The sequence below is a fragment of the Haliotis rubra genome, unplaced genomic scaffold (assembly GCF_003918875.1).
Source record: "Haliotis rubra isolate DU_JTF1 unplaced genomic scaffold, ASM391887v1 Scf2062, whole genome shotgun sequence".
NCBI lineage: Eukaryota > Metazoa > Mollusca > Gastropoda > Lepetellida > Haliotidae > Haliotis > Haliotis rubra.
Window position 1 is genome coordinate 2,637 of NW_025766073.1, and position 13,968 is coordinate 16,604.

The following is a 13,968-nucleotide window of genomic DNA, read 5'->3' on the forward strand; positions in this document are numbered from 1 at the left end:
AATTTGTCTTCCATGTGAGTGAGCATAAATACATGTATCTCAAATAAATACATAAAAACATGATCATAATTACATACAAATACAAAGCATTGTTCTCATAGCAAGTTGATTGTTGGGACTGTTACTTTAGTCCTAATAATCCATAATTGAGAGAGTCCGGATTATAAAGCAAGCTTTAATGATAAATTAAGTACAATTTTTCCGTGACTCAGAGTAGTCCGGATTATGGAGAAAACTGGATTACACAGAGTCCGGATTAGACAGATTCCACTGTATACAAAAGCATGAGAACGGAGAACATTAACAAAGAAATTGATAATGGTACAAAGACATTTTATAATGCTTTGATTTGCATGTCAGTACATTATATTAGATTGACATATCATTAAACCTATATTTGTGTTTCAGTGAAATGGACAACAAACTCAAGACTTTAGTATCAGAGTATGATGAACTAAATGAAGCATCCAAGATCCACCTGGAAACAAAGCGGAGGAAGTTGGAAGATGAAAAAGTAGAATTTGACTCAGAATTGGAAGAACAGAGCTCCATATTGAATGAGAGAGAAAAGAGAGCTGGATTTATTACAGAAAGATTATGAGCATGCCAAAGGAGGCATTGAAGCAATGTTGTTGGGAGACAGGTGGGTGTATGTGTGTGAGCTTTTTTTTGATTGATGAATACCACATATTACGGGATAGGAGATTAATTTTCACGAGCATACTCAAAGGTATCAAATTTGGTCATCCATTACCCAAATTCAATGTTCTTTGAAAGTGTGTTGCAGATAGAAATATGCAGCAGAAAATTTGAACAGATGTACTTGCCTGTATATACAATGTTTATAGATGTATTGAAAGAGTGGTCGAGTACAAACCTTTGATAAAACTTCCTATCTAAACTTTTCAGAGACATTTTTGTGAAAAGATAATGCATAGACTTTGAGAGAAAGTGTCAAAATGAAAACATGATCTATTGTAGCACTCACTCATGCTAAGTGTTGATCAATATCAAATATATGAATTCTCAGATGAGCCTTAATGTTTATAAGAAATTTGATTCTAAGTTCCATTTACAAAACATCATTGATGATGTCGCTATTGTGTGCAACAACATTTAAGTTATGTGGAATAATGCAATTCTGTTATTACAAATACCCTGGACCTAATAACTACCACCGTCTCATTTTGACTTCTTTGAGAGGCATTTAAAAGTTGGAACAGTAAGGAAGGATAACAATATGGATGAACAACTTCTTTATTGCTGTGAGAGTGATGTTTCGGTACAGGTTCTAACACCGTTATCGAGCAAGTGATAAGATACAAGACACTTGCTTGATACTGGTGTTAGAACCTACAGCGAAACGTCGCTCTCACAGCAATAAAGTGTTCATCCATATTATTATCCTTCCCATCTCGATTGAGTCTGATTCAAATGTCACAACACTAAGCTTTTTCAGTATAATTCATACACAAATTAGACATTAGGGGAATTCAGACGGAAGTTCAGATAAAAAGGTGAATGCAAGTTATCACATCAAGACAAAGTTATCACACAGAATGGACCCAGGGTATTTAGACGGAGATGTGATCCACTGGATAATCAAGGAGGTTCAGTTGTATGAACCTACAAAGTAAATATTGCTTGGCAGAATGTGCTAGAATATGTCATATACTAGATGTCATGAGATTGTTTTTGTGTACAGGGCAACACTAGACTTGAATTTGAGGCATGTTCATCTGGAGAAGAAAAACCTTCATGATGTTCATTCCCATAAAGAGTCGAGAGAGAAGGATCGAGATCTCCATAACCTCAAGAAGGCTGAGTTACAACTCCATTGGCTGATGAATCACTCAACCACACAAAGTCTATCCATGAAAAGATCAAATCACAGGTAACAGACTTAATGTAGTAATCATAGTCAATAATGTTTGATTATTCATACCACGGAGGCTTACAGAAGCACGAAAACAGAGTGTTGATTGCTTGTAAATGGGGAAAATTCTTTCAAATTGTCATCAGCTTCAGAAAAACTGTTGCAATTTTGTGACAGTAGTACCAGTACATTGCTACATATAACATGGGGTTTTATACATAAGAGTGAAGGGCTGTCATTGTGAAAATGTCTGTTTCAGGTTGATGGACTGCCTGAGATGATGGCTCTCTGGTGAAGAGAGAAGATCTTCAGAAGGAGGTGGAACAAACCAAGAGGGCTCTTGCTCAGCAGGTCAGTGGGCAGATGTGGCAGATTTATGTGTTCATCTTTGATACAGGTGACAACACGGCTACAGGTGTGATTTGGTTTTTATTGATGACTGAATAAGTGTGCTTATAGTTGTATGTATCTTTCTTCTTTTTAAACCCTCAAATACACTGTAGTACCATTGAATAAGATAATGAATAAAACCAGAGCATGATAATTCATTTGACATGCAAATCAAATATGTATAACACATACATCATATACTTTATAATATGAAGAAGGTAAATATAGTATCATTGCATGTTAAATATAATACTGGCATTACTACACAATGCTGTCAATTTAGATAGAACAACATGAATTACAGTTGTCAAGATATAAAGATGTGAAATCGGTAATCAATAGATAATTGTTTATATATTTACTTAATAATGTGCCAACATACTAGAAGTATGGCCTCTAGGTGAAGGTCACATTATTGTCCTCCTGTATATTCTGTACTTTACTAAGAAAGTGAAATCTCAAATATAACATATGTTATTTTAAGCACATATTGACAGATCTGGCATAGCACTAAAGAATATACCAAACATCCTAATATACTCTCTCTCTTTCTCTCTTCTCTCCTCTCTCTCTCTCTCTCTCTCTCTCACACACACACACACACATGATGAAAGCTTCATAAACATATTCAAATAATTATCTGTCTCGGAGATTCTGCAATTTACTAAATCTCTCACATATCTAACAAATTACCTTATTGAACATACATAATATATATTTAATTAGACAAACGTACCTTGGCAGTAAAAGAAGTATTTCAAATGTGCCACTTGCTGTCACCGACTTGTCTGTGCTGTGACTGAGGTGCAAGTGAGGGTTAAAAAGCATGCAAAGCTAAGAACAACAGTAGGGTCAGTCACTCAACCAGAACAATTGACCTGGTTAAAACAAAGGAACTGATAGGGTAGTGACTGACCCAAGCACAACAAAGTTAAAATCTTTAGAGTGTAGTATCACCTCTTGATACAAATCCTTCAAACCCATAATGTAAATTAATACCAATTGCTGATATTAATACCAATACTACTACTAATAATACTATATACTCACATACACTATATACTAATAATTTATTGAAGTACTAATATTAATACTGACACTAATAACTAAGGCTAATATTAAAACTAATACTAATTACACTGTATAGTTTATGGTTTAAGTGACAGTCACACAAATATATGTGAATAAACACATGACAAATGAAGAGTCTCACTGAAATGTACCTTCCTACAATATTAAAGAAACGTTGGTACATTTTGTAGGTTTATGGTGATAAAAAGCAAAGAGCATTGTTTAATGAACTTGCATATTCTAAGGACTTTTTTTTAAAGAGATTTTCTATGTTTATCCACCGCAACGCGTTTTGCGGAGTATTAAAATGGACTCCATCCGTTCGTCCGTCCATGCACATTCATCTTTTCCGGAGCAGAACTTTAAAACCGTTATATATTTCTGGTGCTTTTGGTAGTTTTGGATTTCTGAATAAATATTTTTTGTGTTTCCATGGCAACAAATTTGACTTCTACTGAAATTGGTGGTAGTGTTCTTTTCCAGAGCAGAACTTTAAAACCGTTCACTATTTCTGCTCCAAACTTGGCACATAGATAGGTCTGGTGGTTTACTGGTGGTGTACTGGTGCCTGTTGGTAGTTTTGGAATTCTGAATAAAATATTTTTGCATTTCCATGGCAACAAGTTTGACTTTGACTGAATTTGGTGGTAGTGATCTTTTCCAGAGCAGAACTTTAAAACCGTTCACTATTTCTGCACCAAACTTGGCACATAGATAGGTCTGGTGGTGTACTGGTGCCTTTTGGTAGTTTTGGAATTCTGAATAAAAATATATTTTTTGCATTTCCTTGACAAGTTTGACTTTAACTGAATTTGGTGGTAGTGCTCCTTTCTGGAGCAGAACTTATAAACCGTTCAATACTCTCCTTCCACTTTGCTATATACATGCCAAAACATTTGACATAATCATAACTAGTAGACATATTCATGAAGATTATTTTGCCATTGTCGGGATATTGATGACTTTGTCTTCTTGTTTGTTTCTTTGTCTTGATTGGAGAATGTTTATGATTAGATAACTTTGTGAAGGGTTAGTTATATTTCAGATAGTTTAGTTCAATTTTGCAAGCATATTTTTTTCAAGTCAAGAATTCCGTAAAATACCTATACAAGAATGGGACCTGGAACAGTGGCCTTGTGTGTCCTTAAAATTTGTCTCTTTTTGTGTTGTGGTTGTACAATTACTGTTAAGCTTCAACAATCCATTGACTACCCTGATGTGTTTGTTTACAGAACTCCCTGACTGCTGTGGAGCATGTGAAGCTTGAGGCTAGTGCAGCTGATGAGCAGAACTTGTTGTTTGAGCAGAGCGATCTGCGCATAGAAGTCGTGGAGCTTACCAGACTCGCTGCTATCAAGGTCAGTATATAGTAGTGATGGTTGTCTCTCTGAACATTTCCATGAATAGTCAGAGATCATTTGTGTGTCAAATGATCTAGCAAATATTTTCTTTCTGAAAAAAAAGTTAGTCTGAACCCTGTTTGTCTGTAAATCATGCTGATCTGAGGATCTTGTTGGAAATGTTTTTATTTACGATATATATTGGAAAATGTCCCTGCTCCAATCTTTTATTGAAACAGACAAGTTCACTTGGAATGTAGTATCTGGATGTTTTACAAACTCTGTGCTTGTTTACTAGGCTGATGAGAGAGAGCAGAAGGCACGAGACTTCATGAGGGCGGAAATGCGCTTCCATCGCGCTGTAGAGGACCTGAAAACAAAACAGCTGCAGATACAGGACCACCAGAAGAAGCATCAGGAGATGCAGCAGAAGTGAGTGAATACATTGTTGTCAAGGGTGGTCTAGGGGTCTTACATGCACAGTTGTGTCCCTTATACCAGCTAGGATCTGCTGACTGTTGCATTAAGCGGTATAATATTCCGTAAACTGTCAGCACCATACACCATGGGAAATGTCTGACATCCATAAATTCTCACCTTTATGGCTATGACTTCTTGGACTTCCACACAGTCATAGTGGAATCGTTCATTTCTAAGTTTGTTAAGTGTTTTAACTTTTGAAATGTTACTTCAGACTGAAGGAGTTTGCCAAGCTGTATGACGTCATCAAGAATGAGCGTAACAAGTGTGTGAACCTCATCCAGACCAGCACCCAGAAGGCAGCTGAGATGAAAGAGAAGATCAAGATCTTACAGAATGAGATCGAGATCCTCCGTACAGCAGTCATGCAGAAGGACAGGTAAGAGCAGAACAATGGTCGATGACAGACATCAGTTCATCAGACACCAATTTTCATTTGTTTTCCCTGGGTTGTATTATTAACAAGAGGAAATTTTATTTATAATGTCCCTTATAGTTGGTACGACACAGATATGTTACACTTCTTAATGAAACCTTTGCTTTCACTAGACAACTTCAGAAGCATCGCCTGAAGCACCGCGCAAGCCTTGAACTACGTGACAGCATGCGGAAGGAGGTTGCTAAGCAACAGCGTGTAGAGGAGGCAATGAGAGAGAAGCAAGAGCAACAGAAGATGGACATCTCCAAACTGAACCTGATGATCAACCAGGCCGAGGAGCAGATGGTGCGACTCAGGAAGAGATATGAGAGAGCAGTGCAGCATCGTAACGACAGGTGGGGAGGGAGTTGTTTCACCACATTCACCAGTGTCACTGTTGAATTCAATTTCAAAACCCTGGACAACCCAATTAAAATTATTTTGACCAAGGTTTTACCCATGTCAACTTTGCCTGACCAGTGATAGCTCATGAATGTTAACTGATTTGTTGAACCTTGGTAGATAAGACCTGCTGTTGGTAGGTTTATGAATGTGACACATCACCATAGCAACCGACATGCCTTCTCTACTTTTTCAGAGGCATTAAGTTGATTGAAAGGAATGAAGAAGTGTGCATCTTCTATGAGAAGGTTAACATCCAAGGTGAGTACCATTTACTGTACCTTATGTTTGTAGTTTTTTACCTCCATGGGGACTCTCAATACTTCCCTTTGTTGGGGTCAGAAGAATCTGAGATGATCAGTTGATCTGGTTTTGAGTTTAGCTAGTGTGCATTATGTTTGGGTAAATGCTGTAGGTAAGAAAATACATTATCTATCATAAGCAGACCCCCTGAACCCCACCTTTGCTCCGCCAATGCAAAACATTAACTTCAATGTGGTCTTAAGTCATTTTCAAAAGGGGGGGGGTCGAACCCCCTGAACACACACACACACACACACCCCTGGATCCGCCACTGTCTATTGCTTCAAGACACAAATGTCTGTGCATCAAGGGGGATAATTAATTCAACTCAGCATTCTAAAAGCCATATTTGGTTCCTTGTCTCCAGATCAGATGGTTCGTAATGGAGAGGTGGAGCTGAAGGCAAGAGAGGAAGAGATCAGGTTCCTCAAGATGCAGCTGAATGAGGAGAAAAGAGGTCGTGAGGTCATGAGGAAAATGGAACCAAATAAGCGTGCATTTGAGCAGGAACTGGTCACACTGCAGATCCAGGTGAGGAAACCTTCTACAAAATGTTAGATCTAATTGAACTGTTATTTTTCAATAGTTCTTGAAACATACTTTGTAAGATGTGTTTTATGTATCTACCGGTATATAATGTAAGTTCTACCTACTGTTAGGGTACTGGGTGCTGTTGTACAAGCGAACTTAGTGCTTAAGTGATTTTAACTCCCATACTTCAACATGGACTTCAGGACAGTCATAGCCCTTAGGTTGTATTATACAACAGCCCTGGTCATTTATAATAGGGAAAGGGGATGAGAGATGAGTGGGGGGATGGGGACACAGTGGGGAGGGATGGGGAGGGAGGAGTGTCACCCAAATGTATCCTAACTATAAACGGGAAGGGTGTGTGTGACAAAAGGACACAGTTCTATGTGTCCAGGACATGCTATTATGACAGTGATGATGTAGAGAGAGTGATGTCTCATGTTACAGCTGCAGCAGTGTCAGGACCGGATGTTGGAGCTGGAGAAGGACCTGGAAAATCCGTATGACGAGACCCGAGTCCGATACCTGGAGGGTCATGATCCAACCCCGGCAGAGATACAGACTAAGGTAGAGGAGGTAAGTGTGGCAGGCAGTCCAAATTATGGACAGCTCATGGAATAGTTTCAGTGAATAATTTCAAGGCTTCACAAGGTTTTGTAAAATGAAATTATTATGGAGAACGTATTGAAATTGGTGTTATTATTGTTGTCCGTCAAGAGATGGGAAGTTTTAGAAATGGGTTTTGGGAAAGGCCATGTTGCTGTTAATTTTACACACATTTAGATACAGACACATGACTGGATGGGGAGATTGAAACGCATGCAATCTAGAATGTTGCATCTGCCTAAACTGGGAAGGAGATCAGTGTTCTAATGGGGTTTTGTTTTTGCTTTTCTTAAATAAAATCTTGGAAAAGCCATGTATCTTTATTATGATTCTCAGACAACTGATTCCCAGGAATGATGCATGTGTTCTACTGATATGGCATGGATGGATCCAACATGGGGATGTGGGGGAACATTCCAAACTATAACATAGTTGGATATCAAGTGCATCACTAGTTTGAAAATCCTGCCTCTGCCTCTGAAGACATGTCATCATTCTGTGTTCCCCAGTTTAGGGGCGTATAGGTTCTAATGTTACATCCTATCTTCATATTTTCAGCTTGAGATGAGATTAGCTGAGAAAGAAGAACAGCTTCTGGAAAAAGACTTGATCTTTGAACAGGTCAACCGACTAGCAGACCGCATCCGAGGGAAAGCTGAGGTCGGGAAACAGGACACTCTAGATCTAGCCAAGAAGGTTGGTGTTATTTCATTCCTTGTTATTCCATGAAAATTTAAGGAACTAAATGGTCTTGGAAGAAAGTCGGTTGTTGTTGACATTATCGACCACTTGTTAAGTTTGTGTTATTACTGACTGCAGTGTTCAGCAGCATTCATTGTGTGTCCTCTGTACAGGTTAATGATGTGCAAGCCAGGATCAAGGAAACAACTCGGAAAATGATGGCACTGGTGTCAGAGCTGTCCATGAACCAGGCCAATGCCATGAAGCTACAGCAGCAGCTGCGTGGCCAGGAGACAGAGCTGGAGCAATGCTACATGAGGATGGAGAAGGGAGAACCACCGTCCGAGATAATAGAGAGAGATTGGCTGCGAATGGTCAGAGATGAGATGAGGAGGATACAGGACAAGGATGATATCAGAGCTGTGAGTGGCTATTGGGGGCATTGGGCACTGGAATATATTATGTCATTGAACTGTACTATTGTATATGCAATATTAAGTCTGTAAACTAAACATCATAGATTTTGTGATCTTGGGTGTATTGACAATCGAGTGATATTCTGTTATGGGTGCTTAACATAGAGATGTTTTATTAAGGTTTCAGTTCAATACATGGCGACATCAGTGATGTTAAGTGTAATTGATCTATCAAACATAAATTCATTCCTTAATTTTGCATTGGAAAGGATCATTGAGAGATGTGATAAGAATTGTAACCATAGTGCCTATTTGGAGTTATGCCCCTTCTATGTCCTTCCTACTGATCAGTCAGATTCCACCTCTTTTGTCGCATGCATTTGCTTCAAATGAATTCGGGGATACCAAGTCAAGACATCTGCTCAATAATAAATAATCTCCCAACTAATTGTAGACATGTTCTACAAATTCTGAATTGAACTAAATATGCACTGCAGTCACTTTGTTGAATGAGGACAATATTTTATGGATATACAACGTCTTTATTCTGTATATATGCGAAGTTTCGACATAGATTCTAATCTCGTTGTCAAGCAAGTGGTACATGAGAAGTAAGTTTGGGTGATATATACAGAATGCCAATCAAGGAAGTCACTTTGTTGTTTATGAACCAGATGTTGATTTCATAGCACTAGTATAATTAAACTATGCACTGACCTCCTCAAGCCAGCCAAAATATAACTTAGTAATTCCAGCCTAGTTTGGTAAGGGTGGAACAGAAGTTCTCAGTCCCTTGCTTCAGAAAGATGGACAACAAATGTGTTACTGGTAACCTATTTTAACCCTCAACAAAAACATTGCTATCTCAGTTGGTCTAGATGATTTCCAGGGTGCTGTACAAAGGGATCTCAACACTAAAGTGATCGTAACTTCCATTACTTAGCATCGACTTACGACAACCTTAGCACTGATGTTGTTTTGTACACCAGCACCCAGGCTGGCATGACACATCTTTAATAATGCTGACTGTCATGTAATCAAACCCCAACCAGACAGTCTTCAAGATACTGATTCTGATTGTTGTGAGAAATAAACACTAAACCATCATCTTTTGTGTGTTCTCAGGCAGAAGAAGAGGAGGAACAGTACAAGCTGGCTGGGGGATTGTACACAACTGCCGAACCTCGACCCAACGCCTACATTCCTGATGATGATAGCGAACTGCCAATACCACGGCCATATGGCTCTCATGCTCCATTCAAACCAAATGAAGCTGGCTCAACTATGCGACATATCAGAAAACCTGTGCCTAAACCCATTGAAATCTAAGCCTTCTTACTTTCTCGAATCGTGTGCATGGAGGAATGTATGGTGCTGGAAATATGTGCAGCTAATGTGAAGTCGAGGGTTGCATTTTATAGCTTTAAAGTATTATCAAGTACAAGTATTTGGTAAGCAATGAATCAATGTTATGATCTGATTTTGTAATGAGACAGTTGATAAATTATCAGTTTAAGCAAAATCAGTTTCACATATCTTTTAAAAGAAAATATCTGACACATTTTTATGAACCTACCATGAAGTCAGAAAAATTAACCTACCATGAAGTCATGGAAGTGAGGAATTTTTAAACCAGCCACAAAAATCAGGACTGTATATATATCTTAACATTGGATAGCAGGACATGTTGCAAGTGATATACTCTCAACGACTCATATAACAGAACTGTTTGTCCACATCTGACATAATATATTACAGTATGTCACTTCCCTTGCAAAGTTTTGCAGTTATATATTTTAATAATATCTGGTTCAGTAGAAACAACTGTATGCTTGAGTTTCTGTACATACATAGAATACTTGTTTCACCTCACTGCGATATAACACTGAAGTCTCTTCACACATACCACAAAATCAGTCCTAACTCTTAAGAGCCAAGAATCTAGGTCAAATTGTCTTACTTTGACCATTTGATGCCAAAATATTGACGAGTGTGCTTGTTTTGTACTATTTGTAAAAGGCACTTTGATATGAGGACTAACTCTATCGACGTTTGACACAATCCAACCACTAAAAATTAAATGTTTTATCACATATACTGGGTAACTGAAAAGATTTCATATTTTTATTGTTGCTTGAGGAAATATAAATTTGACATGAAGTAGTTGTTGTGTGATGTGACCCCACACTTTGTTTTCAAATTCATTACAGACTTCAGCCAGGGTTCCTCTTAAAGAAACATTCACAAGCCAAAATAACATACACTGTCCTCCACTTCCCATGCCATATTTGCCCAAGATCAATGTTTATTGATACACGTTAATAGCTTGAAGAAAATTATTTTTGTCCCTGTTATAATACATTCCTTATCTTCACACAGTATTAAGCATTCATACATGCCTGTCTGGACTTGTATATTTACACACCTAGTAGTGAAATGTACAACTGTCATCAATGTCATGTGTATTTCAGCCTTCCCTCTGTGCATGTGCCTATAACCTGTCAGCATTTCCCATGTCATTGCCTTCCCTTCAATACCAAAACAGTTTATTTATCTGTTGTACATGTCTGTGATTGTATTATTATTAATTTATTTTGGAAACAAAGCAAATCAGTATTGACACCGACATATTTTTATTTATCTATTTTGCTGAAGCAAAATTATCAGAGTGTTGTTGAGAAGTTGAATTACTTTGGATTGTATTTAAACACAAAGCTTCATGATGTCACTTGATAATGATTGTGATATTACAGTATGAAGTATTTTTTTCCTCTTGCTGTGTACATCTCTTTTACTGCCACAACAAGTCTATTAAAAACAAAAATGTCAGAAGAAAACAAATGGTAGGTATGTCCACTGCGGAAGTCATTGATACATACTGGTAATGTTTAAAAATATGGTAAGTGTCCGGAACATCTGATTTAAATATTAATTGATGTTACTATTGTAAATAAATACTGTGGAATATGTAAGTGTGTCTGTGTGTTTTCTCCTCTGAAAGTGAATGAGTGTTGGGTTTAACCCTGCTTTAAACAGTATTTCAAATACTTCAGGAAGGAATGGCAAAACACATTGAAGTTTTGTCCAGCCCATGAGCAGGAGTATGATGCTGACAGACCAATGACACACCTGAATAAGAAGATTTAGATGTGGATTCAGAGATTATCCCAAATGGACACTCCTCCACTTCAACACTGCTAGTTTCTATGAATTTGCTACTTCGGTTTTGTACTTCCATATAGAAAGTCTACACCAGTTAACCAATATTAACCATTCATCGCGGCGCTATATGAATAGATAAGAAGGAGACCTGTTTGTATTTAATACAGCGGCTGTCTGGATTATCCGTGTTAAACTGCAGCAAGTTGGGTGTATCTCGGAGGACAAGGAATATACAACAGTCATTAGTCCCGACTTGTACAAGCTGCTACACACATGCATGGATGTGGTTATATAAGTGTTATAATCTTAAAAACGATATTAAACATTTTATACGCTACCTGCAAAACAAACATTCACATCAACGTTCCCTAAATTCCCCAATGCACCGAACTTGTTGATAATGTGGTTGTTAGCATGGCTTAACATCGTTTCGGGTAATAAAAATTATCAGCCTTTTATGAAGGCACCGCATAACAGCATCATGTATATAGCAGCTTCATATACACCGAAAACAGAGTTCAAGAATATCTAGCGGCCCTTCACAGCTTCAGCTGATGAAGAGTATCAACAGGCATCAGTGAGGACCAGATGAAGGCTCACAAACATGCTCTGTTAACCTTCAGATACGGAAGAGAATCAACACACAATACTGGCCACAAAGGCTCAATCAAACAACCTTTACCTTCAGATAGACTATGTACTTATGTGGACGCATTCGTTTATGACGTCGTATCAATATGCGTCTCTGTTATAGTTCACTGCTACATCCCTTCCGCGTGTTCTATTTTTCGGAGAAGTGCGTCGCGTTTGCATCGTGTTTGTGGATTAAATCGATAAAACACTTACATTTTTGTATTTTACAATGTTAGGCATACAAGCCATATACACATGCGCGTTCATACTACGTTTTGTATAAAGAGTTTCCCCCAAATCACTGTATTGATAATGTATATGGAAAATAGTATCACAACGCCCCATATTTTTCATAGTGTCAATAGTACAGTATCATCATTAACCATAGTAAAGGAACTTATATCCAAACCTAAATGAACTTATATTATCCAAACCTAAATTTAACCTCAAGGAATATCTAAACGCAAAGGAACGAAAAATATTTTAAAAATCCACTCATTTTGTAGTGCTGATAACTATACATATAGGGAAGGCTCATGCAATGAACGGCACATGTGCCACTCAGAAGAGCCAGTGACCTGACACACATCGCAGTGTTATTGTTTAGACACCACTTCAGAAACAGCTGTGTTGCGGCGAGACTGTCCGTTATCTTATATAGACTAGGGTCGAGAGACCTAGACTTGCACAGGTTCTTCCCAAAGTATAGAACTCCATGTTAATCTTATTATTATACTTATTCACATATATTATATCTGTTGATTTGATTTAAACATATTTTATTCACAAATGTGAAAGGGATTGGGGACAAGTAATCCAACTTAAAATACCCGCTCTCTAATATTTACATACATACATTTTCAATTCTATACATATTAGGGAAAAATAGAGAGAAGAGATAGGAAAGTTAAGTAAAGGAAGGGATACAACTCATGTGATCACACAAAACGTTTTGATTGATAAATAAAGGTTTGCACACCTTTAAAAACGTATTCATTCATTCTTCTAATAGGAAGTGATGTACATTTTCACAAGTATTGCCACAGTAACAAGAAGCAGAATCTGCCATGTTGAAACGATACAGATCATAATTTAGCTGACTAGTCATATATCTCAACTTTGTGTGTATAATATTTAATTTTCTAACACCAAACGAGTAATATGATGGATCTACAGGTTGCTCGCACTTTAAGTACGACTTGAAACTTTGTAATGAAGGTCGATTTCTTTCGGTGGAAATATTATTCCACATTCTTACAGTTTATGGAAAAAGGAATCATATGAAAGTCTTAACCTAGAATAATATTGTTAGCATTCCTAAGGTTATATTATTTTTTTGTTTGTTCATAATATTTTTTGTTTGTTTATAAATATCTGTTCTCATGTTACATCTTTTTGCCAATATATCCTGGTACATCTCACCTGCTTATTCTTATATTTTGGTTCTAATGTAAATAATACCATCTCTCCAATTATATGTAAGTACAATTCCTTCACTTTACAGTTTGTCAGTATCATATGTGTGTTTGCTTTTGAGTTCTCGGATTTACTTTATTGCTCTACTATATTCTCAATAAGCAATTTACACGTGAGTTATAATTTCTTCTGTTAAAAATCAGTGTTCTATAGTGACAGTGGAAATATTATGTTTGGATGACC

General features: G+C 37.4%; 1 protein-coding gene across 1 annotated transcript; it reads left to right on the top strand.

Annotated features, from left to right (window-relative positions):
* Positions 1–408: 408 nt before the first annotated feature.
* On the top strand, positions 409–9,947 carry LOC124276149 (coiled-coil domain-containing protein 146-like; the record flags this gene model as incomplete). Its single annotated transcript, XM_046711818.1, has 12 exons — positions 409–514; positions 2,174–2,227; positions 4,570–4,695; positions 4,976–5,109; positions 5,372–5,536; positions 5,707–5,931; positions 6,174–6,238; positions 6,648–6,811; positions 7,259–7,387; positions 7,976–8,113; positions 8,272–8,520; positions 9,640–9,947. Coding segments are annotated over 12 exons (1,759 nt in total), but the record flags the coding sequence as incomplete, so codon positions are not given.
* Between the last annotated feature and the right edge of the window lie 4,021 nt (positions 9,948–13,968).